This window comes from Heterodontus francisci, chromosome 35, assembly GCF_036365525.1.
Source record: "Heterodontus francisci isolate sHetFra1 chromosome 35, sHetFra1.hap1, whole genome shotgun sequence".
NCBI lineage: Eukaryota > Metazoa > Chordata > Chondrichthyes > Heterodontiformes > Heterodontidae > Heterodontus > Heterodontus francisci.
This window is the reverse complement of record NC_090405.1, coordinates 49,825,105-49,850,373: the sequence shown is the minus strand read 5'-3', so window position 1 is coordinate 49,850,373 and position 25,269 is coordinate 49,825,105. Positions and strand designations below refer to the sequence as shown.

At 45.3% G+C, this 25,269-nt stretch overlaps 1 protein-coding gene across 1 annotated transcript; it reads left to right on the top strand.

The window, feature by feature from the left end:
- Nucleotides 1-4,370: 4,370 nt before the first annotated feature.
- On the top strand, nt 4,371-24,945 carry LOC137350502 (neuronal acetylcholine receptor subunit beta-4-like). Its single transcript, XM_068015159.1, has 6 exons — nt 4,371-4,413; nt 7,967-8,112; nt 16,667-16,711; nt 16,801-16,910; nt 20,864-21,836; nt 24,829-24,945. Exons 1-6 carry the CDS (start codon nt 4,371-4,373, stop codon nt 24,943-24,945), a joined length of 1,434 nt encoding a protein of 477 aa, XP_067871260.1.
- The last annotated feature ends 324 nt before the right edge of the window (nt 24,946-25,269 follow it).

The following is a 25,269-nucleotide window of genomic DNA, read 5'->3' as shown; positions in this document are numbered from 1 at the left end:
GAGGAGATATCCTTGAGGGGGCAAAGACAGAATCCATGTGGTTAGAGTTGAGAAGCAAAAAGGGAATGATCACATGACTAGGCCTCCAAATAGTGAGAGAGAGATAGAGGAGCAAATCTGCAGGAAAATCACAGAGATGTGCAAGAACTATAGAGTGGTGATATTAGGGGACTTTAATTCCCAAATATAAATTAGGATAACTTTAGAGGAAGGGAAAAGAGGGGGAGGAATTTCTGGATTGTGTTCAAGAGAACTTCCTTCATCCGTATGTTCTCAATCCAACTAGAAAGGAGGCATTGCGGGGAAATGAGGTGGGACAAGTGGACCAAGTGTCTGTCGGGAAGCACTTGGGTAAGGCTTATCATCGTATCATAAGGTTTAGACTTGTAATGCAGAAAAGCAAGGAACAATATAAGGTAGATTGGCTAGATTAGAAGAGGGCTAATTTCAATGCGATGAGAAGAGATCTAGCCAGGATAAAATGGAACCAAAGACTGACAGGAAAAACTGTAACGGAACAATGGGTTATCTTTAAGGAAGAGACGCTTCAGGTACAGGCTAGGTACATTTCAACAAGGGTGGAAGGTAGAGGAACCAAAACAGGGCTCCTTGGATGATGAGGGAGAGAGAGATTATGATGAAACAAAAAAAGAGGGTGTATGATGCATGTCAGGTGAATTCTTCAAGTGAGAACCAGGCCATATACAATAAGTTGAGAGGGAGGTGGAGAGGAAAATAAGACTGGCAAAGACAGAATATGAGAATAGAGTCAACATAAAAGGGAACCCAAAAAATCCTCTACCGGCATGTAAATAGTAAGCGGGTAGTAAGAGGTGGGGTGGGGCCTATTAGGGACAAAGAGGGTGATATATGCTTGGAGGCATAGGGCAAGGCTAGAATACTTAATGAGTACTTTGTATTGGTGTTTACTAAGGAAAAGGAATCTGACAAAATATCAGTAGAAGTGGAGCGAGTAGAGGCAATGGATGGGGTAAAAATTGAGAGGGGGAGGTACTAGAAAGGCTGGCCATGCTTAGGGTAGACAAATCACCTGATCTGGATGGCTTGCATCCCAGGTTGCTAAAGGAGGTGGGGATGGAGATAGTGGAAGCGCTTGCCATAATCTTCCAAACTTCCCTCAATACGGGTGATGCGCCAGAGGATTGGAGAGTGGCAAATGCGACACCTTTTTTCAAGAAAGGGTATAAGGACAGTCCTAGCAACCACAGGCCAGTTAGTTTAACATAAGTGGTGGGTAAGGTTTTAGAAACAATAATCGGGGGGTGGGGGGTGGGGGGGGGGGGGAATCAACAGGCACTTGGAGAGGTTTGAGTTAATTAAGGATAACCAGTCTGGATTTGTAAAAGGCAGATCATGCTTGACAAACCTAATTGATTTTTCTAATAAAGTAACAAAGAAAGTTGATGAAGGGAATGTGGTGGATGTTGTCTATATGGATTTTAAGAAAGTTTTTGATAAAGTACCACATAAGAGGCTGGTTAACAAAATTGAGGCTCATGGAATAGGAGAGTCAGTGTCCAATTGGATTTAAAAATTGGCTTAAGGACAGACAACAGCAAGTCATTGTAAATAGGTATTTTTCAGACTGGAGGATGGTAGACAGTGGTATTCCCCAAGGGTCAGTGATAGGCCAATTGTTTTTTGCTATGTTGTTATGAAGATGCTTCTATATTTTTTGTTAAGTTTTTTTTGAGGACTCACATTTAAATTGTAGAGATGGATTCGTTGGAATGCTGAAAATTTCATAAATGCTGGACATTGCTTTGTTGTTGACTGTTCACTGATAGGACACTGAGATGTTGTTTGAAAACAACCTTTGCTGGAAATCATGTGCTTTGGATTCAGTAAACAACAGAAACCTTGGTGACCTAGGGAAGATGTTTACAGAGAAGCCACATGTCAAGGTTTATGGAGGTCAGGAGGTTGGCTTTCTGGTTGGGGTGTGAATTGTTTTGAAGACAGTTGGTGTTTTGCCTGCCAAGGAAAAGGAAATCACGCAGCTCACCTCTTTCTCCACCTCTTTGAAGAAACCCTGCAAAGATCCAGTGTGGGAGAGCTAAAATCCCCAGTGCTGCATCTCTCCTGAGAAGCTGGCACAACCTACCAGATTAATTCTCAACGCCACCTGAAAAGAACTGCTTTAGAAAAGATCCCAGTGACTCATTTCCACATACCCAGACACCAGACCAAAAGGGACAACTGACTTCCTTCCATATCTTCTCTTTTTTCTTTAAGAATTAGCAAGTATTTGGCCAAAGTATTCTTTTTTGTAACAGACCTCTGCAGAGAGAGTTTCTGTATTTTTTTCAGAGTGTAAGTGTCTGTGGGGGGAATTTAAAAAGGGAACTTTCATATTTCAATCTGTGTGTTAATACTTTATTTCATTACTCGATAGGTCTTGTTTGATAATAAACTGATAATTTTATTGTTTATTAAAGAAACCTGGTTGGTATATTTTATTCTGGGTTAAAGAGTAAAGTATATGATTGACCGAATCGGTAACTGGGTAAACATTTTAAAAAATATATGTTGTGACCTGCGAAGAAGTAGGACTAGAAAAAACAGTGCACTCCTCCCACCTCAGTCGTAACCATATAAATGAGTTGGATCTTGGAATACAGAGTAGTGTTTCAAAATTTGCTGATGATACCAAACTTGGAGGAGTGGCAAACAGTGAGGATGATGTGAACTGCCTGCAACAGGACCTAGATAGGCTAGCAGAATGGGCAGACAAATGGCAGATGGAATTTAATAATTGACAAGTGTGAGATGTAGCATTTTGGCAGAAGGAATAGGGTGAGGCAATATAGACTTAATAGCGCAGTTCTAAAGAGGGTGCAGGAACAGAGACACCTGGGGGTGTATGTGCATCGATCTTTGAAGCTGGCAGGACATATTGAGAGAGTGGTTAGCAAAGCATATGGGATTTTGGGCTTCATAAATAGAGGCATTGAGTACAAAAGCAGGGAAGTTATGCTGAACCTTTATAAAGCTCTGTTTAGGCTCGAACTTGAGTATTGCATCCAGTTCTGGACACCACACTTCAGGAGGGATGTGAGGGTCCTTGAAAGGTTGCAGAGGAGATTTACCAGAATGGATCCAGGGATGGGGGATTTTAGTTACAGGTTAGTTGGAAAAGTTGGTGTTGTTCTCTCTGGAGCAAAGCAGATTGAGGGGGGATTTGATTGAGGTATACAAGATTATGACAGGCTTAGATAAGTTAGACAAGGAAAAACTCTTCCCATTAGCTGATGGTACAAGTACTAGAGAGCACAGACTGAAGATTTTGGACACCAGATGCAGAGGGAATATGAGGAAGAACATTTTTTACACAGCGAGTGATAATGATCTGGAACTTGCTGTCCACAAGGGGGGTGGAAGCAGAGACAATGATTTCAAAAGGAAATTGGATGGCCACTTGAAGGAAATAAACTTGCAGAGCTACCAGGATGGAGCAGGGAGTGGGACTGACTGGATTGGGCCGAATGGCCTCCCTCAATACCGTACGTGACTCTATGACTAATGAATTGAACTTTTCAGCACAGAAGTAGGGCATTTATTTGCTCCATTGTGTCTTTACTGGCTATTCTTTTGAACAACAGAATTAATGCAACTGCCCTTTAGCACGTTCATAAGAAACTCTCCTTCTACCCCAAGCTATTTATTTTAAATGAGTCGCCCCTGAATTAGGGGACGGAGGAATGTCCTGTTGGTGTGTTACGTGTTTCTCGGCCAATATTGCTGATTTGTAGACTATTATTGTTAGAGAAAAAGCAGGGGGCAGTTGAATGAATTGGATAGCTCTAAGAGCCAGCACAGGCACGACGGACCGAACGGCCTCCTTCTGTGCTGTATGATTCTTTGAACTAGTTCTACATGTGAATGACTCACACACACGCGGGGATTATTGTTGTACATCACCTAGAGGACAATGTCCAAGAGCTTCAGTCGTAGCAACCGAGGATGTGTAACTTGATATGGGACAGCCAATGTTTTATTAGCTTAGGGGCAGAGCTGGTCTGTGTATCCCGCCTGGCTGTTATGTTCTGAACACATTGCCGCAGCCTGCAGTTGCGTGACGCCTCTCCTCGCTCACTTTCCCCTTTCTCGGCAGAAATCTGATTCAGCACCACGGAGAGCTCCCAAGTATTGAACCTAGCAAACGCTTTCTTCCCTTCCTCTCCCAGACTCACTCCTCTTTGCTAAATCCCTGTTATATTGGCTCCCAGCTCTTATCATCTGCTTGTCTCACCAGACGTTATCAACTATTAGCTCTTAAAAAAAAACCTACTGGTGATCTGAACGACCACGGTCCCTAGTCAGAACAGCGTGGCAAGTCTGCAGCGGAGATGGGTTCAATGCTCTACCTGTGCCTACTAACTATTGCAACAAGTAAGTGCTTCGTTTATCCCTCCTATTAGCAGAAGTTAGATTTAACTGGTGCAAAATCTGTGCAACAGATATGTAACTGCACAGGTTGACATTAAACAGCCCGCCAGGCTGCATCGAATTTGTGTTATTAACATTGCAAATCGTGAAAGTCTCTCACACATATTGTATGTTTAAACTCGACTGCAATAGGAGGGAAATGTCGTTTGTGTGACTGCAGCAGAGCAGTTAGGGTCAATAGTGATTTTTTTTATTATTATTTTCTTTTGAGCCTTTCGATGCAGAGCGAACTGAGCTTGTGACCCTACTCGGGCGCCGAGAGGGTGGAACTGACAAGGCGAAGACTATTGGTGCAAGAGACATTGGACACTTGGAAGTGTGAATTACAGTGAAAGAATGAAGGAGAGCAAACTGCTAAGACATCTCCATATCGAAATGTCCACCCTTCCTGTAAACTGAAAAGGAAAGATGCTGAAATGTGCATTACTTTGGATGTTTAGAGATTGCATTACTTTGGATGTTTAGAGATTGACTAAGATGGAATACCATTTCTGTTAGTTTCGGTGATACGGTGTGTGGAGGGAGCAATGCTGTAAATAACAAAGTCTACATTGGATCTTGGAGTCAATCACACCAGGTCAATAGGCTGACATCTCTTGCATTGCATTCAACATGAGCCCTCGACTCTGGAAATCTCATCTCTTCAGGATCCCTCCCTAAGACTATGTATTAGTGCGAGAGCATTATCTGTGTGAAGGCTTGAATACTTGACACGAGGTCACATACTCGATTGATTGATTGATTGTTGGCCTTGATCACATTTGATTAAAACTAATAAATCTGCATAATACTGAGTATAGTGTGTGTGTATGGGGTGTGAGAGAGAATTAGAAAGACAGAGTTCCACTTTTCCTTCTCTGGGAACTAAGCCAGTTTAATATTGCACATTACAAATCCCATTCTCATATAACTCACTCTCTCTTGGAACTGCCTACTTTGACATTTATGACCATCGACATGAAGAAACCTCTAGCATACTGATACCTTCAACTGCTAACTGCCTACTCACCCAGTCCTGTTAAAAGTAGCTCAAAGATGTTGCCAGAATGATGTGTAACTTTGAGATGCGTCCGGCTTTTTAGTTTTTAATGGCTATTTTAAATCTGAATTTTTAGAAATATTCTTAGCCAGCCTTTTTTGTCAAACCTTAAAATGACAGGCTTGCCAACCCTACATCTCATAGTTTTATGAGTCTCAGAAGGTTGATTCTGTTGTCTCAGCTTCATACAGAGTCTACATCTGGTGCTATGTTTTGCTTCCTTTGCATTCCAATTCTAAGGAGCATCTCTGAAAAATAATTCTTCCCCACCTCTCATCCCTGAAGGTGCCAAATCATGCTGGGGTATGATGGGGGTCACTGGTTCTCTGGTAGCTTACTCGAGTGTCACTTATCATTTGACAGGGTGCACCAACAACAATCTATTAATATAGCATCTTTAAGATAATATAACATTCCAAGGTGCTTCACATGAGTGTAATTAAACAAAAATTGACACGAAGCTAAAGAAGGAGACATTAGGCGAAGTGTCTAATGCCAGGTCAAAGAGTTAGGTTTTAAGGAAAAGAGAGAGGTGGAGATGGGGGTTTGGGATAGAATTCCAGACACTAGAGCCTGGGTGTCTGAAGGCAGGACTGCCAACGGCAGGTTCAAGGATGGGGAAGATGGACAAGACGACAGAATGGGAGAAATCCAGAGATTTTGGAGAGTTGTAGGGGTGGAGGAGGTTAAATGGACAGGTAGAATCAAAAGATACACAACTGATGGGGACATTTTCCCTGCCCATTTGCACCTAGTGTTGGACACTCTCAGTGTGGTCCTGGTGTTATGGATGTAGATCCAGGATATAGAATTTAACAAGTGGTAGCACAGTGGCGCAATGGTTAGCACCGCAGCCTCACAGCTCCAGCAACCCGGGTTCAATTCTGGGTACTGCCTGTGTGGAGTTTGCAAGTTCTCCCTGTGTCTGTGTGGGTTTCCTCCGGGTGCTCTGGTTTCTTCCCACAGCCAAAAGATAGGTGAATTGGCCATTATAAAAATTGTCACTAGTATAGGTAGGTGGTAGGGGAATATAGGGACAGATGAGGATGTGGTAGGAATATGGGATTAGTGTAGGATTAGTAAATGGGTGGTTAATGGTCGGCACTGACTCGGTGGGCCGAAGGGCCTGTTTCAGTGCTGTATATCTAAATCTAAGTCATTTTGTCTGGTGTATTTACTCCTGGGTGAATCATTTGCATTGGTGAAGGTAAGAGTTCTGGAAAAAAAATTATTATATTTGGCCAGCCGTAGACCGAACAGGCATACTGCCTAGCCTCAAGGCCTGAGGCATGTGCAGTCACTTTCTTCTCCCGCTGCCCTTTCACCGAGGTTAATTCCTCAACGGAGGCAGGAATTCCACAGGCTACTGATCAAAAATAAATGAACTTGACCCTGGGTTATCAGCTGGGGTCAGCAGTACACACAATCTTATCTGTGCCATTGGATTGGAGTGAGTAGTAGCTTTGCAAACTGTCCAGGATTGTCCTTGAGTCTCTAGGAATTAAAGATTAATCTCCTGGATACTACTCCAAGCAAATCCAGGAGAAAACCTATGTCACATGGATAGACCGGGTTGGGGATTGGGGGGCTGTTTTCCTTAAAGAGAACGTTGAGAGGAGGTTTAATAGAGGTGTTCAAAATCATAAGGAGTCTGGACAGAGTAGACAGAGAGAAACTGTTCCTATTTGGTGGAAGGATTGAGAACCAGAGGCCACTGATTTAAAGTGATTGGCAGAAGAACCAAAGGCGACATGAGGAAAATCTTTTTCTTTGCAGCGAGTGATTAGGATCTGGAATGCACTGCCTGAGAGTGTGGTGAAAGCAGTTTCAATCGTGGCTTTGAAAAGGGAATCAAATAAACACCCGAAGGGAAAAAAATTGCAGGGCTATGGGAAACGGCCGGGAGTGGGACTAGCTAAATTACTTTTGCAGAGAGCTGGCATGGGGCTTGATGGGTCAAATGGCCTCTTTCTGGGCTGTAACCATTCTATGATTCTATTCTGTGATCCTATCAAAATCATAGCGATATTAAAAAATGGTGTGTTTTCTATGAACACTTCCTTTAGTTATAAAAATACTGGAGGTGGGAAAACAGGCTGTTTGACTGGGTGGGGCAGTTGTATCCTGGAGGACATATGATGAAACCTCCAGGAGGATATCAAACCAGGGTTGGTAAACCTCGTGAGTCGCAAAATGAACACCAGGCATCTCACCACCATTAAATCTACATTGTTCACCTTCCCTTAACTGAGCTTGAATTAGTATCAAACCAACCGAGCCACTTTTACCACCTAGCAGCCAGCTCAGTAGCATGAGAGGCAGAGGCCTGGATAAGGTTCTCTGCCCGTGCTCTTCACCAGCGAATAGTTTGTGCCTGGGAGAGGCGGGGGAATGAAAAGGTTTATAAATTTGAAGCAATATTACGCTGGTCTTAAAGTGCTGTTTCCTTTTCCGCAGGTAGCTACAGTGCAGAGATTGAGGAGAAGCTAATGAATCACCTCCTGAATCCGGAGAGGTATAATAAGCTGATCCGACCGGCTAGCAACAACTCTGAGCTGGTTTCTATTGTCTTTCAGGTCTCACTGGCACAGCTCATCAATGTGGTAAGTTAATCATGTGCTAAATGAGTACTTTGCATCAGTATTCACCAAAGAGAAGGACTTGGTGGATGATGAGCCTAGGAAGGGAGTGCAGATAGTCTCAGTCATCTCATTATCAATAAGGAGGAGGTGTTGGGGGTCTTGCAAAGCATTAACGTAAATAAGTCCCCAGGGCCTGATGGGATCTACCCCAGAATACTGAGGGAGGCAAGGGAGGAAATTGCTGGGGCCTTGACAGAAATCTTTGCATCCTCATTGGCTACAGGTGAGGTCCCAGAGGACTGGAGAATAGCCAAAATTGTTCCTTTGTTTAAGAAGGGTGGCAAGGATAATCCAGGAAATTATAGGCCGGTGAGCCTTACGTCAGTAGTAGGGAAACTATTGGAGAGGATTATTCGGGACAGGATTTACTCCCATTTGGAAACAAACAAACTTATTAGCGAGAGACAGAAGGGGAGGTCGTGTCTTACTAATTTGATTGAGTTTTTTGAGGAAGTGACGAAGACGATTGATGAAGGAAGGGCAGTGGATGTTATCTACATGGACTTTAGTAAAGCCTTTGACAAGGTCCCGCATGGCAGACTGGTACAAAAGGTGAAGTCACACGGGATCAGAGGTGAGCTGGCAAGATGGATACAGAACTGGCTCAGTCATAGAAGACAGAGGGTAGCAGTGGAAGGGTGCTTTTCTGAATGGAGGGATGTGACTAGTGGTGTTCCGCAGGGATCAGTGCTGGGACCTTTGCTGTTTGTAGTATATATAAGTGATTTTGAGGAAAATGTAGCTGGTCTGATTAGTAAGTTTGCGGACGACACAAAGGTTGGTGGAGTTGCGGACAGTGATGAGGATTGTCAGAGGATACAGCAGGATATAGATCGGTTGGAGACTTGGGCGGAGAAATGGCAGATGGAGTTTAATCCGGACAAATGTGAGGTAATGCATTTTGGAAGGTCTAATGCAGGTGGGAAGTATACAGTAAATGGCAGAACCCTTCGGAATATTGACAGGCAGAGAGATCTGGGCATACAGTTCCACAGGTCACTGAAAGTGGCAACGCAGGTGGATAAGCTAGTCAAGAAGGCATACGGCATGCTTGCCTTCATCAGTCGGGGCATAGAGTATAAAAATTGGCAAGTCATGTTGCAGCTGTACAGAACCTTAGTTAGGCCACACTTGGAATATTGCGTGCAATTCTGGTCGCCACACTACCAGAAGGACTTGGAGGCTTTGGAGAGGGTACAGAGGAGGTTTGCCAGGATGTTGCCTGGTCTGGAGGGCATTAGCTATGAGGAGAGGTTGGAAAAACTCGGATTGTTTTCACTGGAACGACGGAGGTAGAGGGGCGACATGATAGAGGTTTACAAAGTTATGAGTGGCTTGGACAGAGTGGATAGTCAGAAGCTTTTTCCCAGGGTGGAAGAGTCAGTTACTAGGGGTCATAGGTTTAAGGTGCAAGGGGCAAAGTTTAGAGGGGATGTGCGAGGCAAGTTTTTTACACAGAGGGCGGTGAGTGCCTGGAACTTGCTGCCAGGGGAGGTGGTAGAAGCAGATACGATAGCGACGTTTAAGAGACATCTTGACAAATACATGAGTAGGAAGGGAATAGAGGGATATGGGCCCCAGAAGTGCAGAAGGTGTTAGTTTAGGCAGGCATCAAGATCGGCGCAGGCTTGGAGGGCCGAATGGCCTGTTCTTTGTTCTTTGTATAGCCAAGGTTCAGATCAACAAAAAACCTGTAATTATATAGCGCCTTTAATGCAGTAAACCATCCCACAACACTTCACAAAATTTGACACAAAGCTGCATGAGGAGATATTAGAACAGGTGACTGGACAAAGAGGTAGCTGATCAGTAGAGTTCTAAAGGAGGAAAGAGTCGGAGGGGTTTAGGGAGGGAATTCCAGAGCTTAGGGCCTAGGCAGTTGAAGGCAAGGTTGCCAATGATTGAGCAATTAAAATCGATGAAGATCAGAAGCCTCAGAGTTATAACGTTGATATAGAACCTGGGATACTGTGACCAATTCTAGCCAGGGCTCTACATGGGGAAAAATCCTGGCTTGGCCAAGGCTACAGAGAAGACCAAACCAAACCCAGAAACTGGGTTTGTTCACACTGGAGGGAACACTCTCAAGATTTAATGATGCAGATGAACTAAACTTTAATAAATCTTCTTCTCTTCTTGGGCCTCCTTATCTCGAGAGACAATGGATATGCGCCTGGAGGTGGTCAGTGGTTTGTGAAGCAGCGCCTGGAGTGGCTATAAAGGCCAATTCTGGAGTGACAGGCTCTTCCACAGGTGCTGCAGAGAAATTTGTTTGTCGGGGCTGTTACACAGTTGGCTCTCCCCTTGCGCCTCTGTCTTTTTTCCTGCCAACTACTAAGTCTCTTCGACTCGCCACAATTTAGCCCTGTCTTTATGGCTGCCCGCCAGCTCTGGCGAATGCTGGCAACTGACTCCCACGACTAGTGATCAATGTCACACGATTTCATGTCGCGTTTGCAGACGTCTTCATAGCAGAGACATGGACGGCCGGTGGGTCTGATACCAGTGGCGAGCTCGCTGTACAATGTGTCTTTGGGGATCCTGTCATCTTCCATGCGGCTCACATGGCCAAGCCATCTCAAGCGCCGCTGACTCAGTAGTGTGTAGAAGCTGGGGGTGTTGGCCGCTTCAAGGACTTCTGTGTTGGAGATATAGTCCTGCCACCTGATGCCAAGTATTCTCCGAAGGCAGCGAAGATGGAATGAATTGAGACGTCGCTCTTGGCTGGCATACGTTGTCCAGTCCTCGCTGCCGTAGAGCAAGGTACTGAGGACACAGGCCTGATACACTCGGACTTTTGTGTTCCGTGTCAGTGCGCCATTTTCCCACACTCTCTTGGCCAGTCTGGACATAGCAGTGGAAGCCTTACCCATGCGCTTGTTGATTTCTGCATCTAGAGACAGGTTACTGGTGATAGTTGAGCCTAGGTAGGTGAACTCTTGAACCACTTCCAGAGCGTGGTCACCAATATTGATGGATGGAGCATTTCTGACATCCTGCCCCATGATGTTCGTTTTCTTGAGGCTGATGGTTAGGCCAAATTCATTGCAGGCAGACGCAAACCTGTTGGTGAGACTCTGCAGGCATTCTTCAGTGTGAGATGTTAAAGCAGCATCGTCAGCAAAGAGGAGTTCTCTGATGAGGACTTTCCGTACTTTGGACTTCGCTCTTAGACGGGCAAGGTTGAACAACCTGCCCCCTGATCTTGTGTGGAGGAAAATTCCTTCTTCAGAGGATTTGAACGCATGTGAAAGCAGCAAGGAGAAGAAAATCCCAAAAAGTGTGGGTGCGAGAACACAGCCCTGTTTCACACCACTCAGGATAGGAAAGGGCTCTGATGAGGAGCCACCATGTTGAATTGTGCCTTTCATATTGTCATGGAATGAGGTGATGATACTTAGTAGCTTTGGTGGACATCCGATCTTTTCTAGTAGTCTGAAGAGACCACGTCTGCTGACGAGGTCAAAGGCTTTGGTGAGATCAATGAAAGCAATGTAGAGGGGCATCTGTTGTTCACGGCATTTCTCCTGTATCTGACGAAGGGAGAACAGCATATCAATGGTCGATCTCTCTGCACGAAAGCCACACTGTGCCTCAGGGTAGACACGCTCGGCCAGCTTCTGGAGCCTGTTCAGAGCGACTCGAGCAAAGACTTTCCCCACTATGCTGAGCAGGGAGATTCCACGGTAGTTGTTGCAGTCACCGCGGTCACCTTTGTTTTTATAGAGGGTGATGATGTTGGCATCGCGCATGTCCTGGGGTACTGCTCCCTCGTCCCAGCACAGGCATAGCAGTTCATGTAGTGCTGAGAGTATAGCAGGCTTGGCACTCTTGATTATTTCAGGGGTAATGCTGTCCTTCCCAGGGGCTTTTCCGCTGGCTAGAGAATCAATGGCATCACTGAGTTCCGATTTGGTTGGCTGTATGTCCAGCTCATCCATGACTGGTAGAGGCTGGGCTGCATTGAGGGCAGTCTCAGTGACAGCACTCTCCCTGGAGTACAGTTCTAGGTAGTGCTCAACCCAGCGGTCCATCTGTTTGCGTTGGTCAGCGATTATGTCCCCCGATTTAGATTTGAGGGGGGCGATCTTCTTGATGGTTGGCCCAAGAGCTCTCTTCATGCCATCATACATTCCTCTGATGTTTCCAGTGTCTGAGGCCAGCTGAATATGACTGCATAGGTGTTGCCAGTAGTCGTTTGCGCAACGCCTAGCTGTTCTTTGTGCAGTACTTCTGGCTGCTTTAAATGCTGCGGATGTTAAATCGCTGGGGGCTTTCTTGTAGTTCAACAGTGCAATGCGCTTAGCGGCTATGACAGGTTCCAGCTCTTCATTATGAGATTGAAACCAGTCTGCATTTCTCTTCGCACTTTTGCCGTAGGTGGTCAAAGCTGACTCATAGATGGCGTCTCTGATGTGGGCCCACTTGGTCTCAGCATCCCCTGTGGGAGTGTTTTGAAGGGCTATTACAAGTGAATTTAGAAATTTTTGTAACAGCTGTGGGTGTGAAATTCTGCTCATGTTGATGCGCGGGTGGCCCTTCTGCTTGGAATGATGCAACTTCTTTGGTCTGAGTCTAACCTTGCTGCACACCAGGGAGTGGTCGGTGTCGCAGTCCGCACTGTGGAAGCTGCGTGTGATTTGAACACTGTTTAAGGCGGCTCGCCTTGTGACAATGAGGTCTAGCTGGTGCCAACGACGTGATCTTGGGTGCCTCCATGAAACCTGGTGACAGGGTTTAGTGTGAAAGAACGAGTTGGTGATGCAGAGGTTATGATAGGTACACAACTCAAGCATCCTACACCTGTGTAGGGGCCCCAACAACCCCACTGCCTTGTGGGCGTCTCGGGAGAGACCAAGGCTAAGGGAGTAAACCCTAACAGAAAATCCGGAGCGGAACCCCGTAGGCGGTCATGTGTCACCTTTGGCATGTTTCCGGCAGTTCCTGCAGCCATACTGGTGCCAAACGTCGTGTCCTGCACTCCTTTGGACCCCACCAGAAAGGCCGAGAGGGGGGTTTTGACGATTGGGCAACTCTCAACCTCCATAAATTTGCCCAGGCATGCGCCGTGGAGAGGTCACTCCATAGTTGCCTCACAGCGACTAAAACAACACGGAAGGCAGCAGTTACGGGTTATAAGTCCAGATAAATTGGCGTAGAAACTGGGCGCCACGGGTTGCCTTTGTCGGTGGAAGAGGTCATTGCACCTCACTGGACAGCTACCGCCCGCCTCAAACCGGGCAGTCCCCGGTCAATAAGGTTCTGTCCCGCCACAGTCTGCCTGCTTCAATGGGTGCTTGGAGCTCAGGGTCATTGCCCGAAAGGTGGACTGATACACCGCACCAAACAACATGAAAAAAGGAAAGAAGGTACCAGCCCTTCGCTTTGCAAGCTGGAACGTCAGAACTATGTGTCCTGGCCTGTCGGAAGACCTTACACAAATCAACGATTCTCGGAAGACTGTCATCATTAACAACGAGCTCAGTAGATTCAATGTGGACATTGCAGCACTTCAGGAGACTCGCCTCCCCGCGAGTGGCTCTCTAGCAGAGCAAGACTACACCTTCTTCTGGCAGGGCAGGGATCCTGAAGAACCAAGACAGCATGGAGTGGGCTTCGCCATCAGAAACTCCTTGCTCAGCATGATAGAGCCTCCCTCAAATGGCTCGGAACGCATACTGTCCATCCGACTGCTCACCACCTCTGGTCCAGTACACCTACTCAGCATCTATGCTCCAACACTCTGCTCCCCACCTGAAGCTAAAGACCAGTTCTATGAACAACTCCGTAACATCATTAGCAGCATCCCCAACACCGAACACCTATTCCTGCTGGGGGACTTTAATGCCAGGGTTGGGGCCGACCATGACTCATGGCCCTCCTGCCTTGGGCGCTATGGCGTTGGAAGGATGAATGAGAACGGGCAGAGACTGCTTGAGTTGTGTACTTTAATAAATGATTTGATACAATCATAGGCTTTGCTTAGCCAGGGGAATAGACTGCATCTCAGAGGAGGGGTGCTGAACAGACCGGATGGACTTAACTGCTTCACGGAGGGCGGGGAATGTATGGCTACAGATTATCCAGGGAATTGGTGGAAAGCAAATCTAAGAGGGAGGTGGATAGTACCTTGGCAAAAGATGTTGGCCGGAATTTTACGCCACCCCAACCAGCCGGATGGTGGCGAGTGGGGTGGCATAAAATGGAGCGAGAGGCTCCGGGAGGCCTTCCCAACCCACTCCCACCTCCGCCTCACTTTATGCAGGGCGGGGGGTGGGGGGCAAAAAACTGGCTGCCCGCCCCAGGCCAATCAAGGCCCTAAAGTTGCCAATTAACAGCCACTTAAGGGCTTTCGTCCACCTCCAAGCAGATTTTACGCGTCGCAAGCAGGCGCCCTGGAGCCGGGAAAGGCTGCCAGGTAAAAGCTGGCGGCCTCTCAGCGCCCCGGAGGTGGGCCCTGAAAATCGGGCACAGGGTGCCCTATTGAGGGCCGCCCCCACTTCCCCAACTTCCCCCAGCACCCAACACGCGCCCCCTTTCCCCAAAATGACCACCCTTACCTCACTGGGGCCCGACCAATTACCCCCAGCGAGGCAACCAAAACTCACCTGAAATCCCGGCTCCCTGTCTTCATCTGCCGTCGGCTGGGCTGCAGTCCCAGCAGCGGTCACCACTCCCGGTGGCGCTGCTGGGACTAAGAGCTGCCGGCCCGCTGAATGGTGGGGGGGCAGCTCAATGAGGGTGGAAGTCCCGCCTTGGAACAATTAAAGCCTGGGGACCCGTAAAATGCGGGACAGATCCCCAGGCTGGGCGGAAGCGGGTTCGCCACCCACTTTTACCTCGGTGACCAGCTCCCGTCCGCCCAATGTAAAATCCAGCCTGTGATTATAGTCTGAAAGAACTGTTGGTGACAGTAGCCTATTAAAAAATTAATTCTTGGGATTTGGGCAATACTGGCAAGACTAGCACTTATTGTCCATTCATCGTTACCCTGTGTGATAGAACTAGGCCATTTCAGAAGGCAGTTAATAGTCATCCACATTGGTGTGGGGCTGGAGTCACATGTAGGCCAGATTTGGGTAAGGATGGCAGATTTCCTTTCCTAAAGGACAATAGCGAACCAGTTGAGTTTTATTTTTAATGACAATTCAGCAGCTTCAGGATCACTTTTACTGATAGTAGCTTTCGATTTCTAGATGGTTTAAACCGATTTCAAACTGCTATGTGGCATTCTGTACCTGCTATTTTATTGTTTATAGGTAAATGCCTCCTTTAAGATACCAAAGGAGAGTCACATGAAGCATTTGCTCACTATTTTTGCCACAGCAGTTGTGCATCTGAAGTATTGTTTATCTGTGTTTTGAACTGAGATTTAATGGTCCTTTCTACTCAAAATTCTAATGTTTCGAAATCAGAATTGCCATTCACATTGACAACGTATGAACTTTATCTCCACACAGACTGGAGGATGGTGTGAGGTGGTGGCTACAATATAATCTAGTAGTTCCAACAACCCAAAGCCAAGTCAATGAGATGTCCTAATATATTTTATCCTATAACTAAAGAAACAATACAGCACCTTTCACGACCTCAGAATAACCCAAAGCTCATAAATTTCTTTTGAAGTGTAGCTTCCGTTGTAATGCAGGGAATCACAGAGGCCAATTTACACACAGCAAGATCCCACAAACAGCAATGAGATAAGTTAGCAGATCAATTTTCTTTTATGATGTTGGATGAGTGATAAACGTTGGCTGGGACACTGGGGAGAACTCCCAGGTTCTACTCTAAACAGTGCCACGGGATCTTTTCTCATCCACCTGCGAGGGCCTCAATTTAACATTTTACCTGAAAGGCAGCACCTCTGACAGTGCAGCATTCCCTCAGCGTTAACCTAGATTATGCGATCTGGAGTGAAGCCTGAATCTACAGCCTCTGATTCAGAGACAAAAGTTTTACCACTGAGCCATGGCGGAGACCTTAAATGATCGTGAGGATTTTGTTATAGCATAATGTGTGCATGTGTATCAAGGGGTCTTCTGTGTTCCTGCCTGCCCCCACAAGTGGACCCCTTCCTCTCCTGAAGGCACTGCTTCATGCTGGGTTATAGTTCCACAGGATCCCTCTGGTCCTTTCCCCAAGTGGTTGTTCCTCTAGTATATGAGTCCAGATAGTGAGTATCAGCTGAGTTATTGATCAAGGGAGAGGGAGCAGCCGAATAGACCATTCCTGGGCCTGTATGTTCCTGCCAGATTCTATCCGCAAGTGTTACACACTTTCCTTGCAGGAGTCACTGGATAGCTGCTGCTAGCTGAGATGAGATGGGCTAACACAGCATAGACTGGGATTCTAAGTACTTTGGAATTGTAATAGCGGGAAAATTTGGGATTAAATCCCACTGTATATCGGCTTTAAAGGGACATAGGCATGTGTAAAACCATTCCATGACATTTACAAATATTGTTCATGTTAACTCTCTGTGTCCCACACCTCTCTCCCCACCCTCTGTGTTTAGAATGAACGTGAACAGATAATGACGACAAACGTCTGGTTAAAACAGGTCAGTGCCTCTCAATGTTTTCCAGAATGTGGGAATGTTCACTCTGAGCATGGAGGCAGGATCACTTCTGCTTGTGTGCTCCATTGCAGGAATGGAACGACTATCGGCTGAGCTGGGACCCTGAGCAGTTTGAAGGGATTCGCAAGCTAAGGATACACGCCAAGAATATCTGGCTCCCAGACATCGTACTGTATAACAAGTAAGTTCAAAGCCCATATAAAGAAAAAAAAAATTATACAGTGCCTTTCACAACCTCAGGATTCCCAAAGCACTTTACAGCAAATGAAGTATTTTTTGACGTGTAGTCACTGTTGTAATGTAGGAAATGCAGCAGTCAATTTACATACAGCAAGATCCCACAAATAGCAATGTGATGATAATGAGATAATAGAAACATAGAAAAATAGGAGCAGGAATAGGCCATTCGGCCCTTCGAGCCTGCTCCGCCATTCAATACCATCATGGCTGATCATCCAAACTCAGTAACCTGTTCCCCTTTCTCCCCATATTCCTTGATCCCATTAGCCATAAGAACTATATCTAACTCTATCTTGAATATATTTAATGATTTGTCCACAACTGCTTTCCGTAGTAGAGAATTCTACAGGTTCACCACTCTCTGAGTGAAGAAATCTCTCCTCATCTCAGTCCTAAATGCTTACCCTTAATCCTTAGACCGTGACCCCTGGTCCTAGACTCCCCCACCATCGGGAACATCCTTCCTGCATCTAGTCTGTCCAGTCCTGTTAGAATTCTGTAGGTTTCTATGAGATCCCCTCTCATTGTTCGAAACTCTAGCGAATACAAGCCTAATCGACCCAATCTCTCTTCAAACGTCAGTCCTGCCATCCCAGGAATCAGTCTGGTGAATCTTCGCTGCACTCCCTCCATAGCAAGAACATCCTTCCTCAGATAAGGAGACCAAAACTGCACGCAATACTCCAGATGTGGTCTCACCAAGGCCTTGTATAATTGATAATAATATAATGAGTGATGTTGGTTGCGGGATAAATATTGGTGCAGGACACCAGTGAGAAGTCCCATGCTCTTGTTCGAAATAAGGTCAAGCAATCTTTTACATCCACCTGACAGGGCGCATGAAGCCTTGGTCCGTCACCCGAAAGGATGATGCCTCCTACAGTGCAGCACTCCCTCAGTACTGCACTTTTGTCCTCAAGTCTCTGGATTGTAGCCGCATAACCTCCTGACTCAGAGGCAAGAGTGCTACCCACTGAGCCACTTCTGACAGTGATTGTTGTCAGGGTATTTGTGGAGTGACCTCAAAGCCAAGCCTGCTTGCATTCACAACTGATACCCACAAGCATGGCTGTATACACTATTCCCAGTCAGAATGTTTTAAATATTTATTCTTTCATGGGATGTGGGCATCGCTGGCAAGTCCAGCATTTATTACCCGTAATTGGCTTTCGAGACTATTTCAGAGGGAAGTTAAGCGTCAACTACATTGCTATGGGTCTGGAGTCACAAGTAGGCCAGATCAGGTAGGGACAGCAGATTTCCTTCCCTGAAGGACATTAGAATCAGGTGGGGCAATTCCCCGTCAATCACTCCTTTAAGGGACTGGGATAGATTTTGTGTAACTAACCTCCACTCACTGCATTTTGTTGGACAAATCTCTTTGCTTTTAACTACTGATGCAGTTTTGGTGATGAGTTCTGTTTCCTCTTGTTCATAAAGACTCTTTTTAAATAGACACTGTAGACTGTTTGCTGTAGTTCCCTGTTTAAATAGACTATTTCCTATAGTGTGCTGTTTACGTAGACTGCTTTCTGTAGTGTGCAGATTAATTAGACTGTTCCTTGTCATGCACTGTTTCCTGTAAGTCCTGCTGTAAGTTGCACCCCCTGCCACCAATTCATTGGCTAACACAGTGGTGACAACAGACACTCTGCACAAAACATAGACTTTCCAAGAGCAGTCATTGAATAGTGATCAGGAGCAACAAACTTGGCTGAATTTCTCCCCCTCTCTAGTCAAGGGGTGCAGACTGCAATTGCAGCATCACAACTACTGTCCCCTACTGAGATCCAGATGTTTTGCCCTAAATGCAGTGGTTTTCCGAGTGAACATTTCCTGTAGGAAGCAGTGTTTGCCAGGCACTTACATTGGGGAAAGCACCATCTGTTAGCATGTCCCTTTAATTCTCTCTTAAACCTTCTGCCTTTTGGTTTATTTCATTTTGTGCATTTCTCTTCCTACCTCATATCTTGAAAAATTGGGGACACTTTATAGAGGTGTTTAAAATTTCTGAAAGCATGAGACAGAGTAGAAACAAACTGTTCCAGTTGTAGAGGGATCTAGAACAAGGGGACATGGTTACAGGAGGAGCTTCTTTACACAGAGCGTGTGAGGCTGTGGAATGTACTGTCAGAGTTTGTGATTGAAGCAGAGGCTACATCAACATTTCAGAACAGGTTAGATCAGGGTTGTCCAACTTTTTCGCGTGGTGAGGGGGGTCCACATTATAATTTTTGTCTTACATGGGGGGGCCGGTGAGACAATTTTGGAAAAATAAAAGCATTAAAATTTATCTTACCATTAATCAAAACAGCAACAAATGTACATTTTTGTGAAGAAGCTTTAAATGAGAAGATTAATTTATTGACTTACTTTCTTGATCACACTCTCTTTCTATCCCCTCTGTCTCTGCCCTGTCCCTTTCCCTCTCTCTCTCTGTCCACCCCTCCCTCCATCTCCCCTATCTCTGTCATCCTTTCCCTCTCTCTCTCTGTCCCCCTCTCTCTCTCTGTTAGCACCCCCCCCCCTCGTCCCCCTTTCTCTCTGACAGTTGCAGAGAGCGGGAATGTTCAGCAGATGGTTGATCAGTTTTTTAAAAAACAATGCAAGTCAGTTTCACAGCTGACAGCGGGAACTGCCGTTCCCCAACTTCGGACAGATTTGGGGTTTTCCGCCTGGCTTTATAAAAAAAATCTCCGGATCTGTCCGAAGTTGGGGAACAGCTTTTTCCGCTGTCAGCAAATGTAAGCTGTGAAACTGACAGCGCGATGTTCTTTAGAAAGGCCGGACTGCAACAAGACAACAATGGGAAATTTTGCATCTCCGGTCACGGAGCCCTGGTGAGGATGAGGAATGGCTCCGGGCACAGTTTACATCCGTGGACCGATGGAAACCTTTGGTGCGCCGGATCCTGGCCCACGGGCTGTATGTTGGACAACCCTGGATAGTGGATCAAAGTAAAGGGGGATAAAGGGATTAGTTTTTTTAGTTCAGTTTAGTTTAGAAATACAGCACTGAAACAGGCCCTTCGGCCCACCGAGTCTGTGCCGACCATCAGCCACCCATTTATACTAACCCTACACTAATTCCATATTCCTACCACATCCCCACCTGTCCCTATATTTCCCTATCATACACCTATACTAGGGGCAATTTATAATGGCCAATTAACCTATCAACCAGCAAGTCTTTGGCATGTGGGAGGAAACCAGAGCACCCGGAGGAAACCCACGCAGACACAGGGAGAACTTGCAAACTCCACACAGACAGTACCCAGAATTGAACCCGGGTCGCTGGAGCTGTGAGGCTGCAGTGCTAACCACTGCGCCACTGTGCAAAGATTATGATGACTGCTGATGTGGGGGATAAACACCAACAGGGACTGATTGGGGAAAACAGCCTGTGTCAGTGTTGTAATTTCTATGTTCTTTCAAATCCCTTTTGTCAGTGTAGTTGGAAAGATTTCTCACTGTGTGGTATTAGTGAGGGATACGCTGATATATTCAGATGAAATTTCTGTGTCCACTATTATAACAATGCTATGAACTAATATAACATAAATTCAATAGATGAAATAGCGGATGTGGGAATTCTGCGTAATATTTTCAATTAAGTTGTGAGATATTAGCAGCCAATGTAACAGTTCATACGAAATTCTTATATCTTCTGTTTTAAGAGAACATTAAACCAGTTAAATAAGCTGAGGTCTCTGTAGAATAACAAATAGAGGAACTTCATCTGAAGACAGTCAGTACCATGTGATTTCAACTCGTGTGTTAGCTGCTCCACTCAAATTTTCTTCCTCATCCCAAGTGCCACTTTCTACTCATGCTCTATTCCTTCTTTATCACTTTCCCTCTATTTATCTCAGCAAACTTTTTTCTCTCACTTTAGTGCTGATGGGACCTATGAAGTCTCTCTATACACCAATGCCATCATCTCCTTCAATGGAAGTATCTATTGGTTGCCACCTGCCATCTACAAGAGCGCCTGCAAGATCGAAGTGAAGCATTTCCCCTTTGACCAGCAAAACTGTTCCATGAAATTCAGGTCATGGACGTATGACCACACCGAAATCGACATGATCCCCAAGACTGATGGTGCAAGCATGGACGATTTCACTCCCAGCGGAGAGTGGGACATAGTGACACTCCCAGGGAGAAGAAACACACATCCATTGGACCCAACATATGTCGATGTGACATATGACTTCATCATTAAAAGGAAGCCCCTCTTCTACACCATCAACCTCATCATCCCATGTATTCTCATAACGTCGCTGGCCATTCTGGTGTTTTACCTCCCATCAGACTGTGGTGAGAAGATGACTCTGTGCATCTCCGTTCTGCTAGCTTTGACTGTCTTTCTCTTATTGATTTCCAAGATTGTTCCTCCAACCTCCTTAGATGTTCCATTGATTGTGAAGTATCTCATGTTCACCATGGTGCTGGTTACGTTTTCTATAGTGACCAGTGTCTGCGTGCTCAACATTCACCATCGTTCCCCCAGCACACACACCATGCCCCAATGGGTGAAGAGGATTTTCCTGGATAGGTTGCCTGCCCTCCTGTTTATAAAGAGACCTCAAAACAATTGGACTAAGCAAAAATTACACCAACGCAGGAAGAACAATCTCTGCAGTGCCCACATCAGTCCAGAAGAGAGCAACAAGAACTCGACTTTCTTTATAAACCCGACATCTGCCAAAGTGTATGACTTCAACATAATGGAAGCACCTGATGGCTTTGGCTGCCACCAAGATTTAAGGCTGAGAGCTTCCACAAAATACTCCTCCAATGTGCTGGAAGCTATCAATGGGGTGAAATTCATCGCAGACCACATGAAGAATGATGATGAAAATCAAAGCGTAAGTGTGACGTTACTAGATCAAGTAAGGCCACAGATCCACATTCTAGGCTTATGTGGTGTGAGCCATGGCTCAGTGGGTAGCACTCTCACCTTTGCCTCAGGTTGTTGTGAGTTTAAATCCCACTCCAGAGACTTGAGCAGAAATTCAAGGTTGACACTCCCAATGCCGTCCTGTTGGCGGTGCTATCTTTTGGATGAGATGTTAAACTGAGGCCCTGTCTGCTCTGTCTGGTTGACAAAAAAAAGAGGATATGGCACTATTTGAAGAGCAGCAAGGGAATTCTCCCCAGTGTCTTGGCTAAAATTCCTCCTTTAACAACATTGCTAAAACAGATTATCTGGTCATTATCATAATGTTATTAGTGGGAGCTTGCTGGGTAAACATTGCCTGCCCCATTTCCTACATCATTACAGTGTTTACACTTCAAATGTACCTAATCAACTGTAAAAGGCTTTGGGATGTCCTGAAGTTGTGAAAGGTGCTATGGAAATGCATGTCTTTCTTTTTGGGCTTTAACTTGTCACATTGTTAACCTACTTAAAGCAGTGTCAATGTTGCTTGTTCACGTCCCCTCTGTTATTCTAACACAATGTGGGTTTCTCCATCAAATTCCAATGTTGAAATTCACTACTTTTGTTAGATTATAGTCTTTTTTTTCTCTTTGAGAAACTCAGGTCAACCACACCGAATTCAGGGTAAACGGCCAAGGAAAGTAGTGAAGGAGATGAGCAAGTAGGGGAGAAGATGGTAGAGATTAGGTGGCAAGCACTTGGATTTTAAAAACCTGTAGGAGGAAGAGTGAAGGAAGTTGAAGAGAGCTGTAGTTTTGAGGTGCTGGGAAAGATTTAGAGGAGGAGACCTTGTGATGAACCTTGATTTCAGCACAGGGAGGTCACAGGAACAAGGACAAGCAAAAGGGCAGAGTATTTGGGGAAGAAGAGAGTTTCAAAGACGTTAATCGTGGTATTAATTGTAGAATAACGTAACAATTAAGGGTCAAGGTTACAACGGAGAGGTTGGAAGCTAGAGGTGGAAGAGGGATCACCTTTCAGATAATGAGCTTCTTCTTTAATCATATCCAGTAGTGAAAGATGTGAGAAGATCATTCCCAAATATTTAATTAAAGGAACATTAGGGTAGCTTAACCAGCTCACCTCTATTCAATAGGGTAGATAGGAAGAAACTTTTTCCCTTAGCGGAGGGGTCAATAACCAGGGGGCTTAGATTTAAGGTAAGGGGCAGGAGGTTTAGAGGGGATTTGAGGAAAAAACCTTTTCACCCAGAGGGTGGTTGGAATCTGGAACACACTGCCTGAAGCGGTGGTAGAGGCAGGAACCCTCATAACATTTAAGAAGTATTTAGATGAGCACTTGAAACACCATAGCATACAGGGCTACGGGCCAAGTGCAGGAATATGGGATTAGAATAGTTAGGTGCTTGATGGTTGGCACGGACACGATGGGCCGATGGGCTTGTTTCTGTGTTGTATAACTCTATGCCTCTATGACAATAACCAAATCCATAATGGTGAGATTGACCATGCTTGAGGCGAAGTGGGAAAAGTGTTCCACTTGCTCAGCATGAGTATCTCTTACCTTGAGCACAAACTGCACCAAACAAAAGTATTTTTTTAAAGATAGGAGAGGCCAAATGCAAATGGAAACCTAAACCTCATATGAAATGAGTGCATGGTGCACTGCCATATTTCAAAGCCCTGAGTCATGAAAGGTGCTATATATTGCAAATCCTTTCCTCTTACTTTTCATACATGAGATTTGGTGGCTGAGGGCTGGGTCTGGTGACTGGTGTTTCTGCCTCTGATTCTGTCAAGAACCTTTGCTAAATATTAAACTCTGCACATTTTTCCAGAAAACCATTATAGAGGGAGATACTAAAATTACTTTGAAGTCAAAGCCTAAAGGAAACAGAGTTTTCACTAAACACAAAGGTGAGCTCTGTCAATGCCTTAGTTCAGATAGGCAGCATGGATGGTGGCACCACGGATGGTGCTAAGCCTTAAACCCCAGAAGGTCTTAGGTCTAATCCCTGCTCTGCAATAAGACTGTCAAAATGCTACAATTAACTTGGGACTGTTTCCACTGGCAGGAAAGTCAGTAACCAGAGGACACAGATTTAAGATAATTAAAAGTCGGAGGGGGAGATGAGGAAAAATTTTTGACGCAGCGAGTTGTGATAAATATATTACACATATAAAATGCAATATATTATTCGTTTAACAATGCACTGCCTGAGAGGGCGGTGGAAGCAGATTCAATAGTAACTTTCAAAAGGGAATTGGATAAATGCTTGAAAAAGAAAAATCTGCAGGGGTTTGGGGAAAGAGCAAGGGAGTGGGACAAATTGGATAGCTCTAGCGAAGGGCTGGAACAGGCACAATGGGCTGAATGGCCTCCTTCTGTACTGTAAGATTCTGTGGACTGTGAAAGGATAAAACAAATCAGCCAGTGTTCTCACTCCTGATCTCTGCTAAGTCGGCCTTTGCTGGAATGCACGTGCAGGGATCGGGGTTTGACTGCATTGCCTTGCACAGTTACACCACCTCCTAATAGTAACTGGCTAGACTCGCACATGAAAATTGGTTTCTGAGGTGAGTTACCCAAGAGTGTAGGACTGTACAGCAGCAATTCAGGAGAGAAGGGGAGTATGTGAGTATATATAGATAGATAGGTGATTGAGGGCTGGTGTGTCAGCCATAAGCTGATGAGGGCCCTGAATCCCCCAGTAAGGGCTACGATCCTTTTAAGAAACCTCACCTTTAAAAGATAATCGCAACTGGAGTAGAGGGAGACTTTCCGCAGCCAGCTGAGCATAAAAGAGGGAGATTCAAGAGAAGTGTAAAAAAGCTGAACGATGTACGGTGTGGCCTTGTTTAGTGTTGTGTGAATTATAAAAAGTAACTTGGATTGTTTAAGGACTGCTAATAAAGGAGTCTCATCTAAATATATACATTGAATGTCTTGTCTTCCAGGTGACTGAAGACTGGAAATATGTGGCCATGGTGGTGGATCGCTTGTTCCTCTGGATTTTTGTTGTGGTTTGTGTTATGGGGACAGTTGGATTGTTTCTACAACCATTTTGTCAGTGACAGTATCACTAAGCCCCAATGCATCTCTGCTGTGTACACAAACTTTTATTGTGCAGAGAGGCATTTTAACCACGGACTGTTCTGCCCAAGCAAGCTGAACCATCCAAAAACGATGTACATGCTTCCACTGTCCTCCAATATGCCCTCCCTTTATCTTCAGAATGGCTGTCCTATATCAAGAGGCAATATCGTATGAATTGTAGGATAACTTTGCCTTAATTTTATTAAACATGCAAGGTTTTGGTTTGATACAAAATACTTACAAATTTAACTTTGTAATTTTTTTTTTCAATTTTGACAGCTGCTCTGTTCCAAATAAACTGA

What these genes read in the sequence shown, in the direction of transcription:
- LOC137350502 (XM_068015159.1), top strand. Translation starts at nt 4,371, where the DNA reads ATGGGTTCAATGCTCTACCTGTGCCTACTAACTATTGCAACAA. An exon ending in CAAACGTCTGGTTAAAACAG is followed by an intron (nt 16,712 to 16,800) that starts GTCAGTGCCTCT and finishes GCTCCATTGCAG; the next exon opens with GAATGGAACGACTATCGGCT. An exon ending in GACATCGTACTGTATAACAA is followed by an intron (nt 16,911 to 20,863) that starts GTAAGTTCAAAG and finishes CTCTCACTTTAG; the next exon opens with TGCTGATGGGACCTATGAAG.